The 25,387-nt window shown below is 44.3% G+C and overlaps 1 protein-coding gene across 4 annotated transcripts in view; it reads left to right on the top strand.

Annotated features, from left to right (window-relative positions):
* The window catches only part of RALYL (RALY RNA binding protein like), a 157,468-nt gene that overhangs the window by 85,120 nt on the left and 46,961 nt on the right, over positions 1 to 25,387 (top strand). For 2 of the 4 annotated variants that reach the window (XM_066578488.1, XM_066578487.1), the window contains exon 3: positions 9,077 to 9,124. The exons of the other annotated variants lie outside the window; for them this stretch is intronic. In XM_066578488.1, coding sequence (XP_066434585.1) covers positions 9,077 to 9,124 — 48 coding nt within the window. The remainder of the gene's footprint in view (positions 1 to 9,076; positions 9,125 to 25,387) is intronic. 4 annotated transcript variants of the gene reach the window in all.

Genomic DNA, 25,387 nt, shown 5'->3' with positions numbered 1-25,387 from the left:
TAACTTGGTGCATCTTCTGTTCACTGACATGGCATCCTTTTAACTCTTTAGGGAAGTCCCTTGCAGTTGGATTAAGGGGCTTGTTTTAGAACATTGATTTTTGGTTTACATTAGACTAGTTAGTAATAAGAGGAAGTCCAAATGTTGATCCAAAAAGTGAAATGAGTTGAAATATGGTAATGCGGTGTCATGGAGAAGCTTGTTAAAGAAGGTTATGGCCTAGTGTCCAAGTTCAAGATGCAGGCAGTAAAAAATGCATTGGAACGAAAGAGGAAAATCCTGGCAGTCGTCTATAAACTCCACATATTTATAACTGTCTGGCAGCTTCATAAATCTACTTTAAAGGTCAAGTCAAAAACTGGAAGGGAAATGAAGTAGCTTTCCACTTACACTTTCTGACTTTTATTTCTCTGGCCCCTATGCGGTGAGCTCTACTAATGCTGCAATCCCCCCACCCCTCTTCTTTTTTTTTTTTTTTTTAATCTCCACCTTCCAAAAATCATAACTTTTTTTTATTTTTCTGTTTACATAGCCACATAAGGGCTTATGGACTTTACTTTTTTTGTAATGGTCAAATATTCGGGTGTGTGGCCATGATGTGAGCGCAGTGGGGGCGCCAGGAGAGCTCCGACCTGTTATGCTAGCTTGGTTTTCTTCCTAAGGCAGGGTTTTTAACGCTGCTGTGCTGAAGCCCTTGCTGGTCCCTGGGCCTTTGGTTGTGCTGCACCACGGTTTCTCTTGTGGGGGAGCAGAAAAGCGGTGGAGCAGTGTTGGCTGAGGCTGCTTAGTTTTTTTTGAGGCGTGTTTAACCGTGTTGCGATGACGTGAAAAGAAGCCGTGGTGCATGTACGCTTCATGAAGGCGATCAGGTGCTAGCATCTGCGAACGCTACTGCGAATACTATGCACCATGAGGCAATATTGGAAATAATATTGAGAAGAATGCATAACCATTCTAATGGCTTTACAGAGAAATCCTGCAATGAGAATAGGCTGTCGGAATTTGCTCGTTCAACTCCTGCATGAAACCTCTACAGTTGTATTTGCCTCCTTTGATGAGACTTCTAATACATGCTCTTACTGTGTAATTGAAAAGGGTAAGCATGGCCCTGTTTTATATGCTTCATCGGTCTCTGTAAAAGCTATTCAGGCCATTTTAGGCAGAAGCTAGTGGTGTAGATATGCAAAGTGATACACAAAATGAACCTACTCTACGTGATGTCTTTCTAGCTGTGACTATAAGCAGCGGTGTGTTTGCTTCCCTCTCTGCTCAGGTTGATAGCCTGAAAGAGGCTGCTGGCTTTTTAGGACATGATTTGCAGAAAGTAACTAACTGAAAGATTGTCAGCTTCACAGAAGCGTAAGCATATTTGAATGCGCCTGAGCGCTGCATATCTGCAGAATGAACAATGCTGCTTTGTGCGCGCATCAGTGTATTTTACTGTACGGTTTGCCCCTGCAAGGCATGTTCATTAGCACACAGCAAACAAGACACCAACTAAAATGGCTAATTAGTCCCAGATGTGGTGTTCCAGCGGAATTGCGCATATCTCCATGCATATTGTGCATGCATTTGCATATTGCCTATAATTTCTGTGGAGATATTTGCGCAACCAAAATGCTTCTGTGTGAAGCTGTCTTAAAGCACAGACACGTATTGAGGAAATGAAGGAACAAAATTGGCCCTATGCAAGATGCAATTAGTAAATGTACTTTGCTGTATAAAGCAGATCTGGAAAATTAGACTAAGAAGAAATTTGCGACTGGTGAGGATTCCAGAAAAGGTGAGCGAATTTTTTGAGGAATGGCTGGAACCAACTGTTGGAAGTTACTTTGTCAGCTTTCTTTGCTGTGGAAAGGGCTCAGAGTATCTGCTAAACTACCTCCACGCCGAGAGGAGTGGATTATAAAACTCCTGCATTAGGCTACATGTCCACGGACGTTGTGGTATCCCGCGGCAGAACTCCCGGTGGCCCAGGAGGAGGAACCGGCAGACAGATCTCCACTGGCGGCCTATTCTCTGCTTGTGGGCAGGGGGGCTGCACTTTCCATAGCAACGCAATTCAATAACGCCCGTGGACAGGCAGCCTTGGGACAGTTTTTAAAGGGCACAAGAAAAATGAGAACTATGGACTGTCATCGTATGGCTATCGTTCCAGATCATTCAGTGGGCATACAAAAAAATGGATACAGTTTCAAGATATGAAGAAAAGGTTAAAAGGTACACAGCTATTTTATGCTATTTTGTATCTGGCACAGCTAAGAGTTATGATGCAGGGGAAGACTTTTTTTTTCTTTGATTATTCTATGGATTCTGCTTCCTGGATTAATAAACAGTAACGGCATCTATATAATAGTAATAAAATGTAGTCCTTTTTTTTTAGTGGAGTATTTGACAGCTTGAAAGGAGATTTGTCAGATAGCTGGGAGGTTCTTGGGTACTGCACCTTAGTATTAGTGATTATTTATATATATATTATTTATATATATATATAATATTTTGATTATAACTATGCGCAAGTGATTGGAGCCCTAGGGCCTATGGGTAGGTGTGTATGTGGGTTGGGTGTGGTAGGGTTTTGTTTCCCCCTTCTTTCTCTACCATGCAGGGCAATTGGTGTCTTACATTTTATGTGTAAAACACAAATCTTATTTCCTATGCTTCAGTAGGTTATTATAATTTTGTGGATTGTGTGGGCTAGGAGGGACAAAACTAAAAGATATGGGCACATTCTTTTTATTCTTTAGCCTTGAGTTATTCGGGGAATGTAAGTGTGCGGATTCATAAAGTTTGTTTTTTTTGTTTTGTTTTTTAGATTCCATGGGGAGATTAGTTTGTCTTAAATGTATTATTGCATAGAGAGACACATGTTTTGTGACTAGATACCAAATTAGCTGTGACTGAGCTTGTGTTTTAATTGTGTGGTGATGAGACGTCGTCCTCAGCCGGCGGTTCCAGCCCGGGTCGCTGTGCAATGTAGGATGCTCTGTTTCCTACAGCAAAGCTGCTAGCGATATTCTGCCTCGTTTAAGGAGGGGGGAGCGCTGACAGATCTCATAGGCTCACCGCGGAGAATCGTGGCAATCGCAGCATGACTCGATTTTAAATCCCGCGAGTAGAGAATCACTGATTCTCTGCTCATGGACATCGGCGCTGCTCTTTCCATTGTAATCCTATGGAAAGCTTCACAGAGCGTGATCCACCTACTGATTTTATCGCCCGTGTACAGGCAACCTATCTCTATGCAAGAGTGGCAGTTATATAGGGGTCAGTGATCCCTAATGCGGATGCTGTTTGGGTCTCCAATGTGCCTATGAAAGAGTTTTGTTTGGCTTTCTTTAAAACATTAAAATTTGTTTTTTTGTTTTTTTTTTTTGCTTTTTTTTTTTGCATTACTTGTTAAATCCATTTAAATCATTTAAAAGCTTAAGATCGCACAAAGTTGAACAAGCCAGAATGAAAATTTGATAAAGGCGGAGAGTATAACCTGGAAGCCTGACTAAATGACAGCCATTTCCACAAGGATGTATAGCGCAGTACTGCGTGCGCACAGCTTGGTGTGCGGGTTAATTACACCTATGTGTTACCTTTCACCTGTTTCTATAGCTTTATATTAAGCTTCCTCTGATACCAGTTCTGCCCTCCTCTGTTCTCACAATAAAGCAGAGGTAATTTAATCCTGTATTAACCCACTGGGCACTCGCAATTATAGTAATTTAATACCATGGGGGAGTTATTATGGAATTCATTTTTTTAAATGCAGGTATATTTAATCATTCAATTATGCAAAAATCCAGAATCTAAAATCCTGATTTCCCACTTTATTATGATAAAAAGACCAGGGGATTTTCGGGAATAAACTGGTTATGACCTATCCATAGGATAAGTCATCCATAATTGATTGGCAGGGGTCCACTGCTCAGTATACCCATCAAGCAGCTGTCTCTTGTGAGCTCTACAGCCGTGTCTGACGTGATTTCATGTTTATTGGTTACATGGCGAATAGTCTCCTTCAAATGAATGGGAGTGCGCTTTTATACCAGGCACGGGCGCTATATAATGTACGGCGCTCTGTCTGCTATGGCGGAGATCTTGTGCGGTGAACCCCCACTAATGGACTAGCAATGATCTACCCTCACGATAGTTTAATCAAAATGTGCGCTAAGATCCTCAATTATGTACGTAGTGCATTTAGCGGTAATGTAACTCAGCTTCGTGTATTCAGTGTTGGCATATTTCCCAACACTTTTAGTGTGGTGTTGCACAAACCTGACTAATACAGTGTTTCCCCGATAAGGTGCCCTCCCCCGATTTTCCAATGTCTGTGATTGGTTCATTGAGCGCCAGCTGTAATAGGCTGAGCCAGCGGCTCTTCTGATCCAATCACAGCACTCTTTTTGGTGATGGGGCTTTGAATACTCCGCCTCTAGCAAGCGAGTGTTGTCTCAACGCTGAGGACATGGCAGCGCAAGAGACCCAGATGCCGCGGGCCTGGTGAGTAAAAGACCCCACCCCTCCGAAAATAAGACACTGCCTCTTTTGGAGCAAAAATTTATATACGGTAGGACTGTCTTTTCGTGTGAACACGGTACTAACGGTTATCATGCGTTCTAGCAAATAATTATTTGCAGTATAGGCAACACTCACCATTGCTATTAAGTCGATTTTGTTACCCACAGTTCATAACTGAAGAACAAACCACAACTAGAGGATTTGTTGGGACTTTCAAGGCCAATGGTCCAGAAGTCCCAGGCTTGTTTTTGGTACAGTATCAGTGCTTCCACTAGATGCTCGAACCATGAATTTATTAGCGTCCCACAAAACAGTGTGATACAATCAGCAGGCCTACTTGGTGCCTAACAGTCAGTACACATGTTCTTTTATTGAGGCCGACCTCACTTATGACGCAATTCTGATATCTACCTGCAGAATATCGCTCCTCTGGGATGTTTTCTCACTCCCGCAGTTTGTCGAAGCCGGACTGGTAATTCCTCCAGAGAAGAGAGGCAATACCGTAGTTTTAAGCAGTCGCCCAATCCTCACTTGATGCTGAGCCTTTCATGCTTGGCTTTCTTCTGAGCCACACAACATCTCAACACACACTATAGTCTACCTGGTCACTAGTAAGTGTCATGTCCTTCCTGTGGGAAGGGGGGGACCTCCCTCTGCAGTGTCTAGTAAATCCCAAGACCTTTCTCTGCACTGTCAGGGGGATAGAGCTTCCTCCTTACACTGTTACCACTTACGGTTGTTCTCCTCAGGACAGGTCATTAGTAGTTTAGAGCTTCTAAGTACCATAATTTATTATGTCCTGATGTAAAAAAAAGTATAGAATTGAAAGAGTGTACTTGTTTCTCATAACTGTATATTCTAATCTTCTATATCTGATAATGGGAACATGGATTTCAAGTCCACTTATTGTTAGAAAGTGTTTTCTGTTAAGTTTAGAAATACGTTGTAAAAGTTGTCAAAGTTGCATTAAACGCTGTACAACACTCCCATTCATTTCAATGGGGTTTCCACGCAAGCGTCAAAACGCTGCGCTTTTACAGCGATGCATGTTCTATCTTTGACCGCTTTCAGCCCTGCGTCACCCACCGAAATGAATGGGCAGCGGTTTCGGTGCTGCTGAAAACTTGGCACAACTTTTTACCACGTTTTTGACAGCGTTAAACACCAGCGTTAAATTCACTTAGCTGGCTCCGTCCGGGTCCCTGCCGCTGCGTTTCTGCAAACGCCTGTGAGGGAGGCCTAAGGCTGGGTTCACACAGCGCAGATTTGCCCTGGAAATTCCATCCGCTGGTTTTGAAGCAGCGCTTTCCTGTTGAAAATCTCGCACTTTTTTTGCTGCGGCCATACCGCGGGATTCCGGCGTGTGTGAACCCAGCCTAAGGGTTCTCCTTCCTCCTCCCTCTATCACCACAGTCTTGGGCATCATGTCCACAGGTGGGTTGGACTTCACCCGCAGTAGCCTGCAGCTAAATCCAACCATACCCATGGCTGAGGACACTTTTTTACCTGTGCAGGTCTTCTGCGTCCATGTCCGGATCTCTGTTCTGTACAGCGGATGCATGCGGGCACACCGGCCAGGGCGCCACGCACATGCGCAGTACTTTTTTTTTTTTTTTTTTGGATGTGAACTGCTTTTCTGTGGTATCCATTCTTCAATTAAGCTGCAGACACCCATGCAACCGCATGGGTGTCTTGGTTTGCTGGTCTTCCGGAATTCAAACCCACCCGTGGACATTGGGCCTTACAACCAATGGTTATGAGACCATCTTCCCCTTCCTAGCCCACTTACTGTGCAGATACATGTCTAATTACATTTATAAAAGGATGCTTGAGAACTGGTGTAGGAAGGGCGGCTCAATTAAGGAGTATGGGAAATGTGAGATACTAGAGAAGATTGTAGAAGGTTAATTTTATTTATAATAGAAAAGTTCAAAAGAGCAGAAAACAAGATCACGTTAACAAGAATAGTAATGGCCTTACAGAGCTTTATGGAGGAACCTGCTGAAGTGTCGCTCAGCATAAGACCTTCTTGTAGCTGGAAGAAAGGAGAAGTATAGATAACATTTGTGCAAAATAGTCCTATAATACCTAAATATACCATTCGTGACTCTTTGTGAAGGTTCAATATGTATAACCGTATAGATCAGAGTTGTGCAACTTGTAGCCGAGGAGCCACATCTGGCACTTGGTGCTATTCCGTGTGGCCCCTAACAATCTAGTCACAAACATGCTCCTCAACCATGATAACTTGTGTAGGTTCAGATAGTTCTTTTCCTAGCCCCTCGCACATCAGCCGTATACCTCATTGTGTAAACAAGGACTTGTTCAGCCAGCCAAGTATAGCACCATAGGTGTGAATGATTGTAATGGCATCAATCGATGGGGCTCTTTAGTTACTATGTATCGTGGAGGGATCAGGTCCGGCAGAACAATGGATGGAGCTTTCTTGAGACTCTGGGGGCAGTGAGGAGATCAGTACCGGTGCGATGATGAATAGAGCTCTCTGGGCACTCCATACCATAATGGCTCTGACCCCCTGACTCATGTAGATCTAGTTGCCCAATCCTCAGCATTACAGCTGCATACTGTCATTTGTAACAAGGATGCTGCAATATCCTATGGGACGCCGATATGATCGCTTCTGACACCACATTACATTTTGTAAACAAATTTTACTTGAATAATTTTTTTTTTTTTAGTTCTACCGTCTTTGGCGGTACACTGGGGTGGGCACTTCAATGTAGCACTCACACCCGTCTCTCGATCCTGGTTTTTTTTTTTTGTTTTTTTTTTATTCTCACAACTTGGCCGCTTCTCTCCTGCAGCTCACCACTTGCAGAACTTTCCCGGAATACTTGTCAACATACATGCACCGAATGTTTCTCACTCATTCTCTATCATGGGAGCATTCTCCTCTTTACTTTTCACTTGGTCTTTCTCTCTCTCGGTCATAGAGCTCTTTTTCTCTGCCCCTTAGCAGGCTTCACTTTATCTCAGTGATGCAAGGGAGCACCTAAATCAACACCCCTTCTCCCCTCAGAGCAAGAGTCTTCTGCGTCTGGCCCTTCCCCTACACAGATCATGCCTTGCTACTACGGAACAGGTTACAACATAGCAGAGAGATGGCTGAAAGTGTAGCGGAAGACATTTCGTACGGGTTCTGTACCTGCTTGAGAGGGACAGGCATATGAGAAAAAGAGGCAGCCTGTGGAATGAGTGCTGATTACCATTGACTTAACTCTCGCTATAGCAAGAAACCATCGCTAGGAGCAGAAGGCTGAAGAAAGCCAAAGACCTGCTATAGATATATAGGGGCTACAGCCAGATGGACTATGGCTGAGTTTGCTCTAGAGAGAGAGAAGTTCCAGCCCTGTAGCTTGTCAGATGAAGCGAGAGATTTCTCTTCCCCATTGCGGTACTGAGTACACCTGGAGAGCTGTAAGTGAGGAGGGCCTCGCTAAAACTCTATTGTCTGCACACCACCAAGAGAGACTTCAGGCAAGCTTACCAGTCACAGTACATGAGTCCAAGCAAGTACCAAAAATCCTGATTTACTGACCTTTTGTGACTTAACGATATTGTGTTATCGTTCCAGACACGTTAAAGTTGCTCCTACCTTTTAGCCAGTTAGGTTGTCTAATATTTCCATTATAAATGAATATCTCTTAGCAATAAAAGCTTTTATTGCCATCTCATTCTTCAAGTTCAACCATTGTAATTAAAAATATATATTTTATAAGCCTGATGTCCAACTTGTATCCTTGTTCATGTATGGCCTGCCCCTACCGCGACAAAGGAAGTTACTAAACATCCCTTACATCTTACTAACACTTGTTCATCCCCTTACTACAGGTAATCTGCCTGTGTATACAAAACCATACAATGCCTGACACAATGATCTGGTTCAGCCATTGGGTCTATCATGACTTTTGTATAATTTCCCAACTTTTTAGTTTGGCCTTGCCCAGAAGAGCTTACCGTTTGTCCTCCTGTGTCTTACTATGTTTCACGTTTTATTTGGTATAAGTGTATGCGCTACTAAGAAATATACAGCATTGGATGTTAAGACCTGACATATACTATTGGCATTACTATATGTTGGGCTATATAAAAAACGGTTGGTAATGAGCATTATAGTAATATGGAATGACCTATAAGAGTTTAAGGACTTTGCATTTTGTGAATTAATTTCCAAGCCTGGATGTCCGCTAACAGATGAAGCGTAGTGCGTGCGCGTCTAGAGCCGCTAATAATATTCAGCCACATCTCACAGTTTATACAATATGCAGATAATTTGTTCCCTTCTATAAATGGTTTTCTATGCTGCCTGAAAGGTCTGTCATTAGATGGTGTTCTATAACCATAATGGTAAAGTAGTTTGTGACATTGTAGCTGGCTGAGAAATTACCATACTTAACTAATCTTATGTGCACTTCCAAAAAATGGGCAGAAAATGATGCCTTTCAGTATGGGACTAAATTGCAACGTTCATTCAGCAGACATCAATGAATGTAATTATTTTAGGCCCCGGATCATTATTGTTCTTTGTTTTTTTTTTCCACAGCACTTATGAGTTTGATTATGATTACTACCGAGAGGATTTCTACAATCGGTATGTACAGTTTTTTTGTTTCTTTTTAATCATGTATAAATATATATACAGATGTGACCTCCTTTAACTTGGTCCTAAAAAAAAGTTAATGGCTGGGTTTGGGATGAAATCCTTCCTCCACCCCTTACCCCTCCCCCCCAAAAAGCACTCTTTTTACTGGATGCTTTTATGTATGCCCAGAACAGATGCCACCCATCATTTATAGGCTCATAGGAGCTGGAATAAACTTTGCATAATTTATGCTAGGCACTAGTGATGAGCGAGCATACTCGCTAAGGGCAATTGCTCGAGCGAGCATTGCCCTTAGCGAGTATCTGCCCGCTCAAGAGAAAAGGTTCAGCTGCCGGCGGCAGGCAGGCAGTGGCGGGAGAGAGCGGGGCGGAACGGGGGGGGGGGAGATCTCTCTCTCCCAACCCCCCCCCCCCCACTCCCCCTGCTCACTGCCGCAACTCACCTGTCACCCGCGCCGGCAGCCGAACCTTTTCTCTCGAGCGGGCAGGTACTTGCTAAGGGCAATGCTCGCTCGAGCAATTGCCCTTAGCGAGTATGCTCGCTCATCTCTACTAGGCACTAATAAAAATTTTGCTTAAATTTGTTGGGCTGGGGCATGTACAGTATCTCATGGTTTACACTAGGGCATATACTGCCAAGCATCAGTTTTATGTTTGCATAAACGAGTCGATCAGCTGATGAAAAGTGCGTTTGCCGTTCCATCAGCTCAGGCTGAATCAACCTTAAGCCGCTACAAGAACCATGCGGGTATTGAACTTGCAACCCTCAGGTCATGAGCGAGAGCTTAGGACTGCATTTCCGCTGCCCTAACGCTCTGTGCCACACAAGGGTCCACAAATGGGAAACTTCTCTATGTACCGATCCAGCATCAGATAATTCTTGTGTTGGCCCACTCTGCTAGTAATTTGGACCCACCTATAACATGAAGCCACTTGTAGAGTTTTTAATTTTTTTCCTAGGGTTGTTTTAAGTTCCCTGTGCGATCCAGCATCAGCTAATCATTTGCACTTTTACACGGCCTGACTATTATGAATTAGGATTATTAGTGTTGAACATTCTTGCCAAATTAACGCACCTTGTACAAGCCCCTTAATGCATACAGCAATGACCTCCAACAGAGTTTTGTCCTGGAATTCTGGGAAATCTGAGACCCGGTTGACTGCATTGAATAGGATCTTACTCCATTATTTAGGAATCTTTTATAAACCAGTCACATCTAAAGGTACAAAAAAGGTTCTTCTCTTCTTTTGTGCGGATTAAGCTACTATAAATCTTTGTCAACTCCAAGTACAATTCAGAGGATCCTCTACAGAAGGTGTTTTTGTATTATGAAGCTCACATTTACCTTCTACTTCAACCAAATTGATTCCTTTACAAAAGGTTTGCTTCTCCCGGCTCAGATGAAGTGAGTTCTAGAGATGGTTGGCATATTATGGCTTTAGTTTTCCGTGCAGAGAATATCTCCCCATCTCGGTTGAATGTCTGGAACGGCTGCGTTCTCCGTGACAATAGAGAGGTTCATGTTGAAATACTAGTAGGGCAAGTACGAAGAGCGAAGTAAGAGATGCCTCCTTTTAGTGGCCTTTTCCACTATCTTTAGAAATATCACCGCTCTTGAAGTCATTCTACTCGGTGCTGTAATATAATACGGCATGACGCATAGAAACTTTTTCTTCTTTTTTTAAGTGTCTTCTTGTTTTATGTAATGCACAATGACCGTTATGTAATTTAACAAGAATTATGTGGCGTGTTAACCTCCACATCTTGGACCACCCATCTTCATACTGGTAAGTCATTGGATAGCATTAGAAAGCCCCTGGCATCAGGGCAGTGACATTCTGCCAATGGTGGCAGACCAGGTCGCTGAGGCTGAATGACCCAGACCCCCCCCCCCCTGCCACCTGATAACTAGCTCCCCAAAAATCACATTGCTGCCGTATGCCACTTGGATTTAGGAGATGGTCTACACGGAGCTGTGTGGCGTTAGTCAGTACTGAGAGTTGGGGAAGCTGCAGGGGCCATAGAAGAGGTACGCTACTTCTGAGTTTTGCTATGGGGCTCTAAAAGTTCAATGTATGCCCCTGCCTGGCATCAACTACTCTTCAGACTTTAACCCCTTAAGGACATGGCCTATTTTGGCGTTTAGGACCAAATGATTTTTGGTAGATTTTCATCTCCGTTTTTCAAAAGCCATAACCTTTTTATTTTTCCGTCGATGCGGCCGTATGAGGGCTTGCTTTTTGCGTGGCGAACTGTAGTTTTTACTGGTACCATTTTTGGGTACAAAGACTATATTGTATAACTTTTTTTTCATGATCGTAGGGAGAGAACGCATCAATTCTGCCATAGATTTTTTTTTTTTTTTTTTTTTTTTTTTTTTAAGTATTAATTATGCAGCATAAATGACACACTACATTTTTTTCTGCGGGTCGGTACGGTTAGTGATACCAAATTCTTACTTTTTTTTTAGGTTTTTCCGCTTTTCTGTAATAAAAACCCTTTTTTTGGGAATTTTTTTTTTCTAAATCGCTGCATTCAAAGTCCTATAATTTTTTTTTTTTCCCATGGGCAGAACTCTGAGAGGGCTTTTTTTTTTTTTTTTGCAAGACAAGCTGTAGTTTTTATTGGTACCATTTTGGGGTACATACGTTTTTTTAATCACTTATTGTTTTTTGGGAGGCAAAATGGTAAAAGTAAGCATTTTGCCTCAGTTTTTTAGTGTGTTTTTTAACGCTTTTTGCCGTGCAGGATAAAAAGCGTTTTCGGGTCTTTATGGACAGGACGATGCCAAATATGCAATTGTTTTTTCATTTTTTATGCTAATATGAAAAAAAAAACAAAGGGTGTTTTTTTTTTTACTTTGTTTTTTTTTTTAACATTTTTAATTCTTGTACATTTTGGTTTTTGTTTTTTTGCACCATCTGAGTCCCTCTGATGGACTTGTACCATACCCCCAATGATCGCTATGATAAGGCATTTCAGGACATTTCATAGGCAATGGCAAACAGGACGCCGGTATCTGGCCATGGCAACCAGTCGGGCTCCCTGCGATAACACCGCGAGAGCCGGCTGAAGTGAACCTTTTCCCTGCTGTGATCTACTTAAATTGCGACAGGGAAGGGGTTAATAGCGGGGGGCGGCACATCTGTTTGACAGCCGGGCGCTCCCAGCGGGGAACAGCTGTATGCAGAAGACAAAGGGGGGCAGTCCACTTGTCTTCTGCATCCTTCGCTGGCATTGCAGGGTGATCGCTCATCTTGCTCGTTGTGTCTAAATGGGCCTTTAGAATGGTCAAATATTCCACGTAATTACCCATGTATTGCAGAATATGATCAGTCTTAACAAGGAGCTGTGATGCTCACCACCTTCGGTGGAGGTGATGGAGTTTTTCCCATCAGCTGAGAGTTTTTTGTTCTTCTGATGGGAGTTTTCATCAGATCCTTGCAGATGCTTTTTCAAACCTCAAATCATTTCTTTGATGTTTTAAAAATAAATAAATAATCCCACCTGAATCCCTATTAACATCGTGACCTTTATCCTTTGGGCCAGTTCCAGTGTAGTAATCCTAACTTTGGAGTAGAGCTACTACTGACAGCCTTAATTTCTGATTTATGGCGCCTTTGAGGTAAATTTTCGTATTTTCTATTAGCTAAAAAACCCCATTAGACTAGTTTTCAATGAACATTCACCAATATGCAACACTCAATGTGTTTGCCCACCAGAGGATCTCGCCAAAGTAGGGGTTTCTCATTTTTGTTCCTTTCCCTGGTTCTTTCCATGCTTCCAGGGCTTACTGTGGGTAGGACCACTGGAGAGGACTGTAGACATTCAGCAGTCCCACATAATAAATTGTCCTGCATTTAAATAAGTTTTTAAAGATCAGAATCCTCCTTCACCCAAAAACTTAAACTACACTTCTTCCTTAGGAGAATTTGCTTTAAGGATTTTTAAAGTTCTCCTATTTGCCTAATAGATCGCATCCCATCCATTTGTCTAACATGCCAATGCTTGTTTGGTGCTTTATTGGGTAGTCCATTGTCTTCTATTGACCACCCAGCAACTCGAATAGCATAGGCATGCTACGATATCTAAGTATTGTCGTGCATCAGGGCAGGCAAGCTGAGGCTTGCTACATATGTGTAATCTATTTTTTATTTAATTTTTTTTATAAATACCGTATATACTTGAGTATTAGCGACCCGAGTATAAGCAGAGTCAATAAGTTTTACCACAAAAAAACTGGTAAAACTTATTGACTCGAGTATAAGCCTAGCCATACTTGAGTATATACTGGGTAAAGAAAAAATGCAATACTAGCCTCCCAGCCGGCGTCTGTGTCCCCAGCACAATGGTCTCCTCGGCCGTGCGGCAAGCTGCTTGAGACTTCTCCTTGCTGTCATCTCCCTGCTCGTTTTTGAATTCCGCCGTCAGCGCTGTGTAAGTAAGTGCTGTAATTGGATCGAGCGCCAGCCAATCACAGCCAGTTCTCGATAAACCAATGTGAAGGATCGAGCGCCGGCTGTGATTGGGTGGCGCTCGATCTAATCACAGTGCTTACACAGCACTGACGGCCGGGGAATTCAAAGCAGAGCAAGGAGATGACAGCAAGGAGAAGTCTTAAAGCGACTTGTCGCACCGCCGAGGAGACCATCGCACCTGGGACACAGACGCAGGTGAGTATTGCGGGATTTGTTTTTTTGTTTGTTTTTTTTAACCTCACTCGAGTATAAGCCGAGGGGGGCTTTTTCAGATAATGACATTTATTCCATTTATTCTATTGTCTGTACATGACTGTGGGGTGGCCATTTGGCCTGAACTGCAGTTAACAGCATTTGAGATATGCTTTACAGGAGAACGCACTGTGTCTGTCACAAAATGCACAGGGGGGGATTTAGGAATTCTCAGTGACCTGTGCTTAGGCCATTATACAGCGAGGTGGAGGAGGTGAGCTGTGACATAATCTATTTTTAATGGTGGATCTTATGCCATCTACTTTTAGGTGTCCTTTCATTGTAATCTTGCCTGTGATGATGAAATGACTATGGAGAGGTGTGGTTTTTTTTTTTGTTTTTTTTATAGAACAGGAATTAGACGCTTAGTGGTTAGTGTGAGAACTGCAGAGTTGTAGGATTTTTTTTAAAAATACATAGATATTTAAATATGAAATTTTTTTTAAAAAAACCTTAAATCTATTTATACATACACTACCGTTCAAAAGTTTGGGGTCACATTGAAATGTCCTTATTTTTGAAGGAAAAGCACTGTACTTTTCAATGAAGATAACTTTAAACTAGTCCTAACTTTAAACAAATGCACTCTATACATTGCTAATGTGGTAAATGACTATTCTAGCTGCAAATGTCTGTTTTTTTGTGCAATATCTACAAAGGTGTATAGAGGCCCATTTCCAGCAACTATCACTCCAGTGTTCTAATGGTACAATGTGTTTGCTCATTGGCTCAGAAGGCTAATTGATGATTAGAAAACCCTTGTGCAATCATGTTCACACATCTGAAAACAGTCTAGCTCGTTACAGAAGCTACAAAACTGACCTTCCTGTGAGCAGATTGAGTTTCTGGAGCATCACATTTGTGGGGTCAATTAAACGCTCAAAATGGCCAGAAAAAGAGAACTTTCATCTGAAACTCGACAGTCTATTCTTGTTCTTAGAAATGAAGGCTATTCCATGCGAGAAATTGCTAAGAAATTGAGGATTTCCTACAACGGTGTGTACTACTCCCTTCAGAGGACAGCACAAACAGGCTCTAACCAGAGTAGAAAAAGAAGTGGGAGGCCGCGTTGCACAACTAAGCAAGAAGATAAGCACATTAGAGTCTCTAGTTTGAGAAACAGACGCCTCACAGGTACTCAACTGGCATCTTCATTAAATAGTACCCGCAAAACACCAGTGTCAACATCTACAGTGAAGAGGCGGCTGCGGGATTTTGGGCTTCAGGGCAGAGTGGCAAAGAAAAAGCCATATCTGAGACTGGCCAATAAAAGAAAAAGATTAAGATGGGCAAAAGAACACAGACATTGGACAGAGGAAGACTGGAAAAAAGTGGTGTGGACGGATGAATCCAAGTTTGAGGTGTTTGGATCACAAAGAAGAACGTTTGTGAGACGCAGAACAAATGAAAAGATGCTGGAAGAATGCCTGACGCCATCTGTTAAGCATGGTGGAGGTAATGTGATGGTCTGGGGTTGCTTTGGTGCTGGTAAGGTGGGAGATTTGTACAGGGTAAAAGGGATTCTGAATAAGGAAGGCTATCACTCCATTTTGCAACGCCATGCCATACCCAGTGGACAGCGCTTGATTGGAACCAATTTCATCCTACAACAGGACAATGACCCTAAACACACCTCCAAATTGTGCAAGAACTATTTACAGCAGAAGCAGGCAGCTGGTATTCTATCGGTAATGGAGTGTCCAGCGCAGTCACCAGATCTGAACCCCATTGAGCTGTTGTGGGAGCAGCTTGACCGTATGGTACGCCAGAAGTGCCCATCCAACCAATCCAACTTGTGGGAGATGCTTCTAGAAGCGTGGGGTGCAATTTCACAAGCTTACCTCAACAAATTAACAGCTAGAATGTCAAAGGTGTGCAATGCTGTAATTGCTGCAAAAGGAGGATTCTTTGACAAAAGCAAAGTTTGGTGTAAAAACAATGTTATTTCAAATACAAATCATTATTTCTAACCTTGTCAATGTCTTGACTCTATTTTCTATTCATTTCACAACGCATGGTGGTGAATAAGTGTGACTTTTCATGGAAAACACAAAATTGTTTGGGTGACCCCAAACTTTTGAACGGTAGTGTACATTAAATATATAAAAATTACATTCCTACAATAGCGCACGTTCTGATGACATTCCCATTTTCAGTTGATGGTGGAGACGCAGCAGTACATAATTGGGCGGCTTTGCCGTTGTTTGGAGAGGAACGGCTGAGTGACAAGCCCCTGCAATCTGTAATGCGACTAGGATTAAGGAATATGACAGCATTCATGTAGGATAATAACCGGAGGTCTTAAACTTACTGATGACTTTGTTTTTCATTCAGTAACTGCTCTTCTGTAGAGATGTTTTTAGCAAAAAATTGCCTTTTGTATTTAAGTGTCTGAATAAATACTTGTGACAACCCCACATTTTCTAAGTTGCGCTGAAGCAGCTTCAATAATGAGCTACGCAGAATCATGTGCCGGTGATACTTCTGCTTAGACGCCATTGTTCTGGCGGTGCGTGCGATGCTGTTCTTTCTTATAAAGAAAATTCAGCTTCTTTTTGAAATAATGAAAGCTTTTGGTAATTATAAAATACAATTAGTTTAATAGCGCTCACAGTCGTTCTTTGTTTTTAACGTCTCCAGATTGCTTTAGTCAGTGAGCGAGCGGTTATCGGCATCAAACAGGAATTCTAAAGAGGATATTAAACCCCAGAAGATCCCAATAGAACATTTGTTCAGAAACTGTTCATTTCACATAAGCTAATGTGACAGTCTTCATTCCGCTCAGCCCTGCAACATCTAGTACTGCGTGTTGTATCATGCTAATATGTATACATACGAGCACGATGTAATCCAGGTCCATTTGCTAATACAGAGGGACAATCCTATCCCAAAAGAATAAAAATCTTAACCTGATTTTGTGTGAGATTTTTAAGGGGTGTTTGGGACATTTTACTCTTGATGACCTATCTTGACCGGCAGGGGTCTGCCATTCACCATCTGTCGATCAACTGATCCACCGGCCTGCTGTCAGTGCGGTTGAGAAGGACGTCGGCATCACTGGTCAAAACCAGAAGTGTAATGGAAAGGATACACTCCCATTGAGATTAATTGGAACGATGCCTTCTATTACACTTGGAGCTCCGACTGCAATGACAATCCGGAAGTGGAATAGAAGGCGTTGATTTCAATGGGAGTGAAGCCTTTCTATTATACTTCCGGCTCTGACCGATGTCTAGTTCTGCTACACCGATGTAGGGCCTGAGGATCAATGGGGATCTCGAGTGGCAGACACTCGTCGATCATTTATTGGTTGCCTATCCTGAGGATAGGTCATAAATGCACGGAGTACTCCTTTTTTTAAAGAAGTTCAAAAAATGTTTTCTCTATATAGTATCAGACATTTCATATTTGTTAAAGGGGCTATCCGAGAACAACAAGTTTTTGTTTCAAAAGCTGCCCACCATGCCATACCAACAAAAAAGAAGCCATACTCACCTTATCGCCACCCCAGCTCCACCGGTTTCCCACTGGTCTTAACGTCAGGACTGCTTCTTAACCAAAACTAATTCTGGAGTAACCATTTCTTGAACCGAAGACCAGATCTCGATTGGTGGAGTTAATGGGTGAAAACCAGGGGACCACATGCACAGCCCCCATATCTAGCTAAGCTCAATTGGTTTTGCAGCACAGCGGGGTCTACATCTGACGCCATGACAATATGTATGCTTATTCAGCATGTGTGGTGATAATCAATTGCACTGTTTGGTCCTTGGACACAAACCATAGGTATGGGCTCATAGGGAGGAAGGCGAGTCTGAGTCACATCTCTGGTTTCGGCGCTCCAGGCTATTACTTACGGGGCTCACCGGAGCGGACACAGCTCGTTTCACGAGAGTTGTCTACAGGCCATCTTCGTTCTAATACAATTTGTTAATGGGGGCAGACACCTGGCTTATCATAAAGTTAACTTAACAAGTATTTTTCGTCTAACAGACGTTAAGTGCTATTTAGGAGTTAATATCTTCAACATGTAATTGTGAAGTCTTTTCACATTTCATTGCTAACAAGTCACTGTGCCGCGGCAGATAGCGCTTATCTAGATAATATGTAATTAACTTGACAGAGGATTTAAATTCATGCATTAATTTTTGGCTGCAGATATTCACTTTCAAGCTCTTTTCTCATCTCCAATCTCTGGTCTATTATGAAGAACAAAGACGTTTGTTTCATTAAACAGCTCATCAACATATAGATTGTAGTTGCCAAGGTGTTTGGATGGGAATATATTGTGTCGTATTATTGGTATTAAACCGGATAAACTTCGGGACACGATGGGTTTTGACCTTCTTCGTTGTTTGTCAGCGATGTACTTTTATCAGAGCTCGCTGAGACTTATGAATGCGACTCCGCAGTATTACATCAGGAGTATTATGCCATATTATATATGTTTCTGGCAAAGTGGGAAATGAGTCACCGTATCGAATGCCTTGGTAATCTATTCAATGCGCAATATTAAACATCAAGTTATGAAATGAAGATTTCACACGTTTCCCAGGTATTCTATACAATGCCAAAAGGCAAACCGGCAAAGTATAAAAATATTCTGGCCAGCAATGGACTGCACTCACTCCACTCCACCCCAGGCACACCATTTTCTTTTTCTTCCTACACCAAAAGATGTGATTCTACTCTTTGCATCATCAACTGCCATCATTTTTTCCACTATCGCTACTAGGGACGCTAACAAGGAGGGCACTATCACTACAGGGGCTGCTAATGGAGGGAAGGGGGGCACTATCGCTAAGGTGGGCGGGAGGCACTATCGCTACTGGGGCCGTTAACATGCAGTGGGGGGGCACTATCACTACTAGGGCCGCTAACTAGGAAGGCACTAACACTACAGGGGATGCAAATGGAGGGGGGGCAATATTGCTACTGGGGCTGCTAACGTGGGGGTGTGGGGAGGGCACTATCGCTACTGGGGCTGCTAACGGGGGGTGTGGGGAGGGCACTATCGCTGCTGGGGCTGCTAACGGGGGGTGTGGGGAGGGCACTATCGCTACTGGGGCTGCTAACGGGGAGTGTGGGGAGGGCACTATTGCTACTGGGGCTGCTAACGTGGGGGTGTGGGGAGGGCACGATCGCTACTGGGGCTGCTAACGGGGGGGTGTGGGGAGGGCACGATCGCTACTGGGGCTGCTAACGGGGGGGTGTGGGGAGGGCACGATCGCTACTGGGGCTGCTAACGGGGGGTGTGGGGAGGGCACGATCGCTACTGGGGCTGCTAACGGGGGGTGCGGGGAGGGCACGATCGCTACTGGGGCTGCTAACGGGGGGTGCGGGGAGGGCACTATCGCTACTGGGGCTGCTAACGGGGGGTGCGGGGAGAGCACTATCGCTACTGGGGCTGCTAACGGGGGGTGCGGGGAGAGCACTATCGCTACTGGGGCTGCTAACGGGGGGTGCGGGGAGAGCACTATCGCTACTGGGGCTGCTAACGGGGGGTGCGGGGAGAGCACTATCGCTACTGGGGCCGCTAACGGGGGGTGTGGGGAGGGAGGGCACTATCGCTCCTGGGGCCCCTAACGGGGGGCGGGAGGGCAGGGCACTATCACTACTGGGGCCGCTAACGTGGGGGGGGGGCACTATCTGTACTGGGGCCACTAACGTGTGGTATAGGGGGCAACTATCTGTACTGGGGCCACTAACGTGTGGTATAGGGGGCAACTATCTGTACTGGGGCCACTAACCACAATGTGATATAAGGTAGCACAGGTTCAAAATGTGAATAACGCACATCTACGATGCCAAAGGTGGTTGGTCACTTATTCTAATTGCACACACAAAACTCTTAAAAGATGCTAGTCACATGGTTACTGGTAGTCCTGGCTAGTGAACTGTTAGTCACACCTATGCTATTAGATCAGGCAGGCTGCCCAGCACCTTCTTAGTGCCCCACACAAAAGTGATTATCTGCCCCATTTCTGTGTTTTCTTTGGATTGCTAATGAAAGGACTTGCAAAATGATGAAGTCTCTTGACGTTGTTTGTGAGCTTGTGTAAAGACCGGATAGGATGGCATGCTCCTCGCTGACTTGGAATAAATGACTGAAGACCCAACCGATGCAGGCTCAAAAATGTACTTCATGGTTGAGCTTGACTATCTCCAACCATCGTATTGAAATGAATGAAGCACCAGCGTGAATGTATGACCACTGCCCCATTCTCTCCAGAATACCCTAGACAGCCATTCTCAGGATTGGTGGGGGTCCCAGCAGTCGGAAGCCCACTGATCAGTGAGTTAATCCCTATCCCGTGGACAGGGCAAAACTTACTTTAGTGGAACACCCCTTTAAGTGGGAATTCTCTTCCTGGATGATTACAGCTTCTGATAATGTTGCAAAATACAAATTTGGCCCATGGTGACAAGGAAATGGCAAACGGAATTCCTAGACACCTAATTTGGATGAAAAAAGTGTTTTTCAATGTGGCTTCTTCTACCACAATATCAAGCGTTGGCAATCTGTCTGCTCAGGAGACTTATCTCCTCATTGGTACTCCTCAGCACTCCCACAAGTCTTTCCACTAGCCACTTGACATACACGATTCTCTCACTCCTAACTCCCTTGACGCAGCTGGCTAGAACTCACTATGCAGCTTTTGTAGGGTTAAACGGGACCGAAGTCCCCACTTGGATTATACTCACATGCCAGACGACCCCACAATCATCTGTAACACACCACCTAGTGAGAGTAGCACCATGCTCCTGCATCAAGTACACTCTCCCGCTGTACACACCCGGCTATACCCTCTCCCGTTAGCCTGGCGGCTACAGCCATACCCTCTCATCCTAGAATGAAGGGATTGCACTGAATGGGGAAAGGAAAAAGGTACCTTGCAGAATAACAATATCCCATAACGCCCTACAACAGAAAAGGGTTAAAGGGAACCTGTAAGAACCTGTCCCGTCACACCGCTGAGAAATCAGTGTGACTCTTTCCAGAAGGTTATGTGCGCACATACTCTCTCACTAATCTCTATGGGAGAGCATGTGCCCAGAGCCATCTGAAAAGTCATGCTGTGTGTGCGACACGTTCACGGGGTCACAGAGATGGGACTCAAAGGTGCTGATGGGTTCATAGAGTCCTTATTACCTCTATCCTAGTGACTGGCACCCTATAGAGGCCTTATTACATCTGTCCCAGTGACTGGCACCCTATAGAGGCCTTATTACATCTATCCTAGTGACTGGCACCCTATAGAGGCCTTATTACATCTATCCCAGTGACTGGCACCCTATAGAGGCCTTATTACATCTGTCCCAGTGACTGGCACCCTATAGAGGCCTTATTACATCTATCCTAGTGACTGGCACCCTATAGAGGCCTTATTACATCTATCCCAGTGACTGGCACCCTATAGAGGCCTTATTACATCTACCCTAGTGACTGGCACCCTATAGAGGCCTTATTACATCTATCCCAGTGACTGGCACCCTATAGAGGCCTTATTACATCTATCCCAGTGACTGGCACCCTAGAGAGGCCTTATTACATCTATCCTAGTGACTGGCACCCTATAGAGGCCTTATTACATCTATCCTAGTGACTGGCACCCTATAGAGGCCTTATTACATCTATCCTAGTGACTGGCACCCTATAGAGGCCTTATTACATCTGTCCTAGTGACTGGCACCCTATAGAGGCCTTATTACATCTGTCCTAGTGACTGGCACCCTATAGAGGCCTTATTACATCTGTCCTAGTGACTGGCACCCTATAGAGGCCTTATTACATCTGTCCTAGTGACTGGCACCCTATAGAGGCCTTATTACATCTGTCCTAGTGACTGGCACCCTATAGAGGCCTTATTACATCTGTCCTAGTGACTGGCACCCTATAGAGGCCTTATTACATCTGTCCCAGTGACTGGCACCCTATAGAGGCCTTATTACATCTGTCCCAGTGACTGGCACCCTATAGAGGCCTTATTACATCTGTCCCAGTGACTGGCACCCTATAGAGGCCTTATTACATCTATCCCAGTGACTGGCACCCTATAGAGGCCTTATTACATCTATCCCAGTGACTGGCACCCTATAGAGGCCTTATTACATCTATCCCAGTGACTGGCACCCTATAGAGGCCTTATTACATCTATCCCAGTGACTGACACCCTATAGAGGCCTTATTACATCTATCCCAGTGACTGGCACCCTATAGAGGCCTTATTACATCTATCCCAGTGACTGGCACCCTATAGAGGCCTTATTACATCTATCCCAGGGACTGGCACCCTATAGAGGCCTTATTACATCTATCCCAGGGACTGGCACCCTATAGAGGCCTTATTACATCTGTCCCAGGGACTGGCACCCTATAGAGGCCTTATTACATCTGTCCCAGGGACTGGCACCCTATAGAGGCCTTATTACATCTGTCCCAGGGACTGGCACCCTATAGAGGCCTTATTACATCTGTCCCAGGGACTGGCACCCTATAGAGGCCTTATTACATCTGTCCCAGGGACTGGCACCCTATAGAGGCCTTATTACATCTGTCCCAGGGACTGGCACCCTATAGAGGCCTTATTACATCTGTCCCAGGGACTGGCACCCTATAGAGGCCTTATTACATCTGTCCCAGGGACTGGCACCCTATAGAGGCCTTATTACATCTGTCCCAGGGACTGGCACCCTATAGAGGCCTTATTACATCTGTCCCAGGGACTGGCACCCTATAGAGGCCTTATTACATCTGTCCCAGGGACTGGCACCCTATAGAGGCCTTATTACATCTGTCCCAGGGACTGGCACCCTATAGAGGCCTTATTACATCTGTCCCAGGGACTGGCACCCTATAGAGGCCTTATTACATCTGTCCCAGGGACTGGCACCCTATAGAGGCCTTATTACATCTACCCGCCGTTGTATCAGTATGGCTTTTTTTGCAGTTACTTTTTAATCAAAAAGCCACCAGACCTTAAAATATCTAATTTTATGGGTTTTGAAAGTGTTTTTAGGAAATAAAAGCCGTGCCTTACTTTCCAGTGTTTCGTCCTCTGGTAACAGCCGTGGACGCCGTGCCATTCTGGATCCAATCTCCGTTGTTAATATGACTGCATGCATGAATCTTTTAACAACGGCTATGGTGAACGGAGTGAAGAATTTCAGCCTTCCTGATGTAAAACCCATTGAGCCAGAGCAACAAATCACAAAAGTGAATTCTAATGTCGTCCTACAAATGCAGCCATTAAGTCTACCGCCACTCGCATCTTACTTTTAGATGGCTTTCAGGACTGCTTATCGTAGCATGAAGTGCGTGCCTGACACAACGAGCCGCTGATTAGCATCAAGTGCTGTTCAATATTAAGGGACTTCATCCCAGAGAGACATTAACTGCGGTCATTAATGTTTTATGGGGGGTTTTAATAGTTAAAATGGTTCAATAGTTAAAAAAAACTCTCCCCCGTTTTTGAGAGGGGGGAAAAAATATTTTGAACTCCCCCAGGGACAGTGCAGGGATAGTGCCGGGCGACGGAGTGGAAGAGGGCTGAAACACCGGAGCTTGGTGACTCAGCGACACTTGTTCGGCGGGAGGAAGGGAAGAAGCCGATTGGTGGAGGTGGGGAAGCAGCAGCAAATACCGCACCAAAATCTGTACTGCTAACTGGATTTTGATGCAGAATTCCACTTTAAATCCCACATTGTAATCCGCACGTTGGGGTGGATTTTGGTGCTGCATATTCCACAGGAGGGCATATTGCACAACGCTGTTCCAGAGTATTCCATCCAGTGTGAAAATCACTAAGGCTCCAGGGCCGGGGTGCAACCGCATCCTCTGTGTCCGCTATGGTCATGCCCCTGTTCAGCACCTTGTGAAATGAGGATTTCTCTCCCAGAATGCTCCTTTGTGCGAAGACTCCAGGAATGATTTGCTGGACAGGGTGAAAAATGTTTTCCAAAATCAACTTTTGTAAAACCTGTTGAGATGCTTGAGGATTGGGGTAGAGATCAGCCAGGTTCACAATCTGGATATCCCATTCCAAATGAAGCGGTGTTCAGAGGGGCCCAGGAAGCTGAGATGTGAGAACATATTTGGGGAGGTCCTCACTATTAAATGGGTTGTCCAGTGAGTGGATGACTGACTGCTGGGACCCCACCAATCCCAAGAACGGGGGACCTATTTCACAATGCATGTCTGCTTCTGCCGATTTCCCTTATATAGACCCACTGGTTGCATACATTCCGCCACGACGCCATTTATTTCAGCGGGGCAGACAGATAGCTGAGCGTTTATGCTCGGCTATTTTCGGCAGCTCTATTGAAATCAAGGCAGCAGGTGCCGCTACTTTCATTTCAATGGCACTGATGGAAATAGCGGAGTACTATGCTTTGCTATCTGTCTGCCCTATTGAATGGAACGGCAGTCGTATGTGCGGCTGCAGCCCCATTCATTTCAGTGGTGCAGACAGTCGAGCATAGTGCTTAGCTATTTCCATTAGTCCCATTGAAATGAATGAAGCTATGAATCTTCGGCAAATAGGCAGAATCCTCCCTGTATTGCAAGAGAGGGGAGGAAAATGGGTTGTGAGGGTCCCAGCAGTCAGACCCCACTGATCAGTTTTTACCCATCTAATGGAGGGATTAAAACTTGTAATTTCATACACTAACTGGACAACCTCCTTTAAGAGTTTGAACTTTCTGTGCCTGGATGTCAAATGGAAGTAATGTAACTGTCTGATCCCTGTTATACTCAGGGGGGGAAATCATCCAGACACCACAATTCACCTATAGAACCCCTCTTCTAAAAAGGTACCTGGCTGGGCCCAAGACTATCTAAACTGGTCTACTGACTCCTCCGATGGATAAGGTTTTGTCAGACTGGACCCAAACACAATTCTAATGGGTTGGAGGTACAATTGCTGTGAGCAGCCATAATAGTCACTTTAAAATGCATTGAAGAGGGTCTCACAATGAGACTTGATGCCATTGTTGAGGCAAACAGAGCAGTGGCCAGATAGGGCAGTCAGGCAGGCTCAGGATGTGGTACGATGGGGAATCTGAAAGGGTAGCCATGAAAGCCAGGTCACATTAGAATACGGAGTAGCAAGCACAAATTTAAAGCGGGATCTAAACACTCTTATACGCTGGTCCTAAATCAGTCTAAAGTTGATATAAACCACCTTCTACTCTGGCCAGTTTATAGCAGACTCTGGACATGCGCCGATTTGGCATCCCTGCTAGCCCTACAGAGACACGCATTGGAGTAGTAGCTGGGAGAAGGGGTGGTCCTGGGGCATTGACTTTTAAATGCATTACAAGAAATTTTATTATTTTTTTTTAACCCCTTGGTGACCACCAATGCACTTTTTATAGCTGTCACAAATGGGCTTTAAACATGCACATACTGTACATCTAAGACTGTGGCTTGGCTAATTACTCATAGCCAGACTCCTGCTTTCAGACCTCGGAATGGAGAAACCTCAGATCCTAGCAGCTTAACCCATTACTTGTTGCAATC

This window comes from Eleutherodactylus coqui, chromosome 9 (genome assembly GCF_035609145.1).
Source record: "Eleutherodactylus coqui strain aEleCoq1 chromosome 9, aEleCoq1.hap1, whole genome shotgun sequence".
Lineage (NCBI taxonomy): Eukaryota > Metazoa > Chordata > Amphibia > Anura > Eleutherodactylidae > Eleutherodactylus > Eleutherodactylus coqui.
This window is presented reverse-complemented; position numbering and strand designations above follow the sequence as displayed.